The sequence below is a fragment of the Acanthisitta chloris genome, unplaced genomic scaffold (assembly GCF_000695815.1).
Source record: "Acanthisitta chloris isolate BGI_N310 unplaced genomic scaffold, ASM69581v1 scaffold26941, whole genome shotgun sequence".
NCBI lineage: Eukaryota > Metazoa > Chordata > Aves > Passeriformes > Acanthisittidae > Acanthisitta > Acanthisitta chloris.
The window spans coordinates 1-6,839 of NW_008654799.1; the positions used below are offsets into that span (position 1 = coordinate 1).

The following is a 6,839-nucleotide window of genomic DNA, read 5'->3' on the forward strand; positions in this document are numbered from 1 at the left end:
CTGGGCCCTGCCCGGAGGGACGCGGAGCTCCTCCGGGGGTTGGGAGGGCCCTGCGGGGGTGAGGGGTATGTGTCGGGGGTCTAAGCTAAATTTCCCTCTTTCAGTTCGTACTCATCGCTCCTTGTCCTGTCACTGCAGCTCCTAACCAAGAATCCTTCTGCAGCTTCTCTGGAGCCCCTTCAGATATTGAGAAGTTGTTCTGAGGTCTCCACACAACCTTCTCCAGGCTGAGCAGCCCCCACTCCCTCAGAGTTATATATCTGACAATACTTAGTGACATTCCTTCTCCCATGCTCACTGGTGCTGGGGTTTGGTGTTTGAGCCAGCGTGGCTGGTCTCCAGGGCCCTTGCAGCTGGCACAGGTGTGTGTTGTTACGTGCAGGTCCGTGTGGAAGGCTTCAACTACGTGGGCATGGGCAACTCCACGAACAAGAAGGATGCGCAGAGCAACGCTGCTCGGGACTTCATCAACTACTTGATCAGGGTGAATGAAATGAAGAAGGATGAAGTTCCTGCTTTTGGAGTAAGCTGCTCTCTCTCCTTACCAAAGCTAATCTTTGACTGCAGTGTGGTGCTCCTAGTTGTGTTCCACCTCTGGTGCTCCTGTGCAGAGAAGTGAGTGTGAGGGACTTAGGCTTGCAGCGCTGGAAAGCTGGAATACATGCATAGAGTCATGGAATATAGAATCACCGAGGCTGGAAAAGACATTTAAGATAATGGAGTCTGACTGAATGTTGTAGGATGATCTGCTAACGACATCTGCACGTTGGGCTGCAAAGCTGCTGAGGCTGGGAAGGATTCAGAGTCCCTGTGAGGTGCTGAGTACTCACACTTGACACTGGGAATTGCTTTAGATGCATGTTATAATTAATATAATTTGTACACATCTGATCCTGTGTACTTTAAAACAAATATGACAACAGAAACAATCATAATCACAGACATCTCAAACCAGGCCTTGAAAATTTGGTGGTTTTAACTAACTGCTGTCTGCTTTAGCACCTGAGGTGTGTGACTGCTTTTGAGGGTGTTTTATGCACCATCAGCAGTGAGTATCATGTAAAGCTGAGGAGGATAGTGACTGTCTTCACAGCAGTTTTAGAGAAAAAATAAATTAAAGCATGAAGCTCCCTCTTATCCCTTGGGAGGGAAGAGTCTTCTTCCCATGCCTCATTAAGGGTGTACCTGTACAAGATACATCCTTTGCTGAGGGAAGGAGTGTCCCTGCCTCGTTGGCCTCAGTGAAACCCTGTGGGAACAGCACTGATATATTGCTGATGTGTCAGTTAGTTTCATGGCAGTTCAGTGTTCAGATATTCACAGGTTTATCCCTTTGAGTTTTGAACAGGGTGTTACTCTTTGTCGTGGTTTAACCCCAGCAGCAGCCAAGAACCACACAGCCACTCACACACTCTCCCACCAACGGGATGGGGGAGAGAATCAGAAGGGTAAAAGCTACAAAAACTCATGGGGTGAGGTAAAGACAGTTTGGTAGAGGAACAAAAGCTGCACACACAAGCAAAGCAAAACAAGGAATTAATTCCCTGTTTCCCACAGACAGGAGGTATTCAGCACCTCCAGGAGAGCAGGGCCCATCACACGTAACGGTTCCTTGGGAAGACAAACACATCACTCCAGATGTCCTTCCCCCTTCTTCCCACTTCATATACTGAGCATGATGTCATTTGGTATGGAATATCCCTTTGGTCAGTTTGGGTCACCTGTCCCAGCTGTGTCTCCTCCCAATCTCCCATGCAGCCCCAACTTCCTTGCCAGTATGGCAGTATGGAAAACAGCAAAGGCCTTGGCTCTGTGTAAGCTCTGCTCAGCAATAACAAAAACATCTCTGTATTATCAACTCTGTGTTCTGCACAAAACCTAAGCATAGCCCCATACTAGCCACCGTGAAGAAAGTTAACTCTACTCCAGCTCAAACTAGCACACTCTTGGGATCGCTACTGGGTAGTAACTATTGCAGAGAAAACTGTTGCATAATGTTGCCTGAGCTCTTGAAACTGCCTGAGCAGTTTCTAGCTGAACAGTAAAAACACCTCTTTATTCTGTACCAATGTGCTGAGCTTTTCCTTTATTCCCTTTCCTAGCCATCTGTGGGGGACACCCCTGATGGGGGACAGGAAGCAGCAAGAGATGTCTCTGGTTCCAGTTCAACTCTGGGGGGACCTCTTCCTCCACATTTGCTTATAAAGTCTGAAGTAGGTAAGACTGTGACAACTGTAGTTTGTGTGGGTGTAATCAATAGATTGGGGTGGGTTTTTTTTTAGTTCCCAGATAGCATCACTCTGCAGCCAGGAGGCAGCTGGAAGTCCCTGTAGTTTTCAGACCAAGGTGTGAATGGCTGCATGAGATCTGAGGGACTGGTCATGGCCTGTCCAGATGGCCAGGCAATGCCTCTCCATTGCTCAGGACATGTTTTGGGGCAGTTAGCTTAGTTTTGTTCTTTTTTTTGCCATGTTGTAGGCAATGGCCCAGGTGCAGCACCTGGAAACTGTGGCACTCCTGGAGCTCAGTGGGATCGAGGTGCAAATCTGCAAGATCACTATTCAAGGAAAGAGGACCAAGAGGCACAGGAGGTAAGTCATGCTATGGAATTCTCCTTCAGCTCTGAAATAGGTGCCTTTCACTCTCTGTACTTTGTTGTTTGCATTTATAATTAAGCTTGCAGTTCCCATTTGATATTTTGCTGTTGGTTTGAGCTGCAGATCTAAAGCTGCAGATTTACTTTTGTTGACTTTTAACAAAGGGAATTTGTGTAAGCTAAGAGCAAAATAAATCACTCTGGACACTGACTATCCAAGTGTTTGAATGGATATTTTGTTGTGAAAATAAGGAAGTACTGAGGACTCTTTAGCACTTTCTGCAATGCCTTAATTATTTTATAGGATTTAGATGAGTTAAAGACTTAAAGAATGTTTAAAACTAGTAAGTGATACTTTTCTTTCACTATTAGACCCCAGAGTCAGAAGTGGATTTAAATGCTGACCTTCACGGGGGTTGGACCTTGGAAAATGCCAAGGCACGTCTGAACCAGTTTTTCCAAAAGGAGAAGATCCAGGAGGAATATAAATACACTGAAATGGGGCCTGACCACAACAGGTTTGGTAGTTTTAGTCACCCTCTGTGTACAAAGGGTTAGCAATGCTTTTGTGACAGTGGCTGTTCACACATCCTTGCAGTGCTCCACAGTGTTCTTTTCCAGGACCAACAGCATCCCTCAATCTTGAAAAGCAGTGAGGAGCCTCTCCCTATGAGGTCTGAGGGATTGAAGACATTTTTGTCTGATGTTTTTCATGGATGTGCAGCTTTGACACTGATTTGTGTGCTGTATCCAGCTGTAGGGGTGTCAGCTGGACTGAAAAGAGTTCAATTGCTTGTGGTAACTTTTATGACTCTTATTGCCTTTGTGCCCTTTGAGTAAATCTTCAATAGTTACTTTTGTTTATGTATCAATGTGCTTTAAGGACATTTTATTGTTCTTTGGTATTACAATCAAGATTTGTGGAATCTTCTACTGAAAAAATGTTTGGCAGAATCTTTCTGAAGGAGTTTTAAGGGTCTTAAGTTTCAGTTGAAACCAGCTGCATTTTACTCTCTTTTGACTTCCTGCCCATTCCATCAGAGGATTTGCATGTGCTTTTCCCAAATGAAATTAACTCATAACAGATTGTGCACAAAGGATTGATGGGTTTTATTATTTTTACCCCCATTTGGAACAGTCTTTGCAAATCATTAAAGCCTCAGCACATTGTGTTATTTCTGGTGAAACAGAGTGATGTTTTATGGCCAGAAACAATGGCTTGCTGCTGCTGGATTCTCTTGCTTGGGCTTGGGGTGGGTTTTATTGTGTTACATAAACTTGTGTTCTATGAGAGTTATTATTTCCAGAAAGACAAGAGAATTTTCCTACTGCAGCTTCCAGGAGACTCTCACTTGCAGGACTTGTGGTATTCTTTTCTTGTCTAGTCTTCCAAGCATTTAGAGCATCTAAAATATGTGTTGGTGCAGAAAACTGTAAATTCTCACTTAAAACCTGTCTTCAACTCACTTCTCCTCCATTTATGTCTCTCAGGCAAGGCCATTTCTTTCTTTTAAATGAGTGACATAAAAAGTTAGTTTGTTCAGTGCCAGGAATTTCAAGTAGCCATAGGTTTTGAGCATTTCCTTTATCCTGTAGCTTGAGGAATATTTGTGCAGCTCGTTTTGTTCCACCTTCAGCAGGGAGAAGCATTAAAGCCCATGTATTTAAAGTTAGATACTCCTGAGCAGAACAGAATGGCTACAGATGACAGTATGTTTACCATGTATTTAAAGTTATATACTCCTGAGCAGAGCAGAATGGCTACAGATGACAGTATGTTTCTCAGCCTGGTTATTGTTGATCTGAAGGGCATTTCAGGGCTCCCTAGTTCCTGTTTATCCTGGGAAGCTTGTGTGAATTTCCCTGGATGGAATGGCAGAAGGGGAAATTCACTACTTGCTGCCACAGATCACATAAGTATGGAACAATCCTAATGTGTTGTAGGGTTCATGAGAGAGGACAAACTTAGATCTAATCCTTCTGGTGTGTGTAATGGGATCATTTCAGGTGATTCTGGAGTTTTGAGGACAGTAATATAGGTTGTATTTTAAGAAATAACAGTTACCAATCTGTAATGATCAGAGACATTAATTGCAACATACTAACTGACATGTCAACCTTTGCTCTCAGAGGTTTGTGGGCAATTAATCCTGGTCATGGTCTAAGAATGTAGTAAGAGCTGTGAAATTTGGATTTGGAAACCTGAGTTATGACAGGAGGGTGTAAGTTGTAAATATGAACATGGCTCTCCTAAAACACAAAGCATGAACTCACTCTGAGGGGATGGGATGTGGCTTTTCTGTGTTGGGATTCCACTGGAAGTGTGGGGTGCCTTTGCCTCCTGTTGTGCTGGAGATGGTAGCAGTGAGTGCCAGCACAGCTGTGTGAGTGCTCACACACAGGCTGCAGAGCCTGTGCTAGGGAACCACGTGGGCTTCTGCTGCAAACTGATTTCTGGTGTTGCTGTTCTCCCCTCAGGTGGAGGAGAATGAGATTGAATGCTGACTGTAGGCCTGGCTGAGAAACATACTGTCATCGGTGTCTTAGGTGGCTGTTGTGTCCCTGAGAGCCAGTGGCCTTCCACCCCTGAAGCCACTGTGCCTGAAGGTCAGTCCACTGCTAGCACAGGAAGGAGGTCTCACTTGAAATTTAAATCATTCACTTAACCTTTCTTATTGTTTGTTTGCAGCAAGGAATGAAAGGCACAGGGGAAAGGCTCTGCCTGCAGCTGTGCAGGTGCCAAGGCCTAGTGGCCAAAGAGGAACTCACTCTGATAAAGCCCAGTCATAGAATCATAGAATTTTAGGACTTTGAATGGACCTTAGAGATGATCCAGCCCCAAGCCCTGCCCTGGGCAGGGACACCAACCTGTACCAGTGTCTCACCACCCTCACAGGAATTGAAAACTTCTAAGATCCAACCTAAATTTCTCCTCCTTCAATTTTAATTAATTATGCCTTGTCCTGTCCCTGCAGTTCCTAACACAGATCCCTCTGCAGCTTCCCTGGAGCCCCTTCAGCTCCTGGAAGGTGCTCTGAGGTCTCCACACAACCTTCTCTTCTCCAGGCTGAACAGCCCCAACTCCCTCAGCCTGTCCTTGTAGGGAAGGTGCTCCAGTCTCTGATCAGCTTCTTGGTCTCCTCTGGACTTGCTCTAACAGTTCCATGTCCTCCTTACACTGAGGGCACCAGAACTGTGTGCAGTGCTCCAGGTGGGTCTCAGGAGAGCAGAGCAGCAGGGGAAAAATACCACTCGAGTCACATTTGCCAGTTTAAATCCTGTCTCATAAGAATCTGGCTTTAATTTTTCATCTGACAATGATGGATCATGCTTTCCATCCTCTGTGGAGGATTATTGATTTATGTTATTTTTAAAGCCTAAATTCCTCCCTGTGAGGTGCTGAGGCTCTGGCACAGGGTGCCCAGAGCAGCTGTGGCTGCTCCATCCCTGGGAGAGTTCCAGGCCTGGTTGGATGGAGTTTGGAGCAGCCTGGGCTGGGGGGAGCTGTCCCTGCCCATGGCAGGGGGTTGGACTAGATTGTCTTTAAGGTCCCTTCCAACCCAAACCATTCCATGAGCCTGTGATTCTGTGATTCATATCCCAGTTGACCTTTAAATGAACCAGTGCCCACTAAGCAAACTGTTTGGTTTGCTGTGCAGAGTTACCTTTGAGTAACTGTTACTCCAGTTACTCAGTAAATTAAAGTTCTGCTGTTCCCAGAGTATGGCAACAGGGGAATGGAATTTCATGCAAATTCAAGCATTCTGTCTCCTCCTGTGCAGATAAGTTAATGATCTTTAACAGAATGACCTGGTTTGGCTTTGGCTGTGCTCTGAGCTGGCCAAGTGGTGGTACAAAGCAGAGTAACTGTATTAAATGTTGCACCTGAGTTGTTAACCTGAGGCCACTGGTGGGTGACACTGGTGTTCCTGCTGTGGGATACAGTTAATGCTGCAGTGGGATGCAGTTAATGTTGCATTAGCATCCTGCCTGCTTTGTGATTCTTGCCTTAAACCCAGACCCTCAGGGCATGTTTCCTAATGATGTGGCTTTCCATTTCACTGCTGAACTGTGCCATTTGCAGGAGTCTTCTTACCAAATCTGTGTTTCCACCAGTGGCAGGTGTGTTACCTGCTAGCTTGGGGTTAAGGGGCCTAAAAGCAGTAATATTTCACCTTTGCCATTGATGAGTTGAGAGGTTCTGACTGAGAACACAGAGATCTTTGCCTAGAGAAGTTGGAAA

The 6,839-nt window shown here is 45.4% G+C and overlaps 1 protein-coding gene across 1 annotated transcript in view; it reads left to right on the forward strand.

Annotated features, from left to right (window-relative positions):
* Positions 1 to 382: 382 nt before the first annotated feature.
* Positions 383 to 6,839, forward strand: part of DHX9 (DEAH (Asp-Glu-Ala-His) box helicase 9) — a gene marked incomplete at both ends in the record, with an annotated part of 16,558 nt that continues 10,101 nt past the window's right edge. Inside the window, 4 exons of the mRNA XM_009083686.1 lie at positions 383 to 523; positions 2,103 to 2,217; positions 2,491 to 2,591; positions 2,969 to 3,114. Of these exons, the coding sequence (XP_009081934.1) occupies positions 383 to 523; positions 2,103 to 2,217; positions 2,491 to 2,591; positions 2,969 to 3,114 (503 nt within the window). The remainder of the gene's footprint in view (positions 524 to 2,102; positions 2,218 to 2,490; positions 2,592 to 2,968; positions 3,115 to 6,839) is intronic.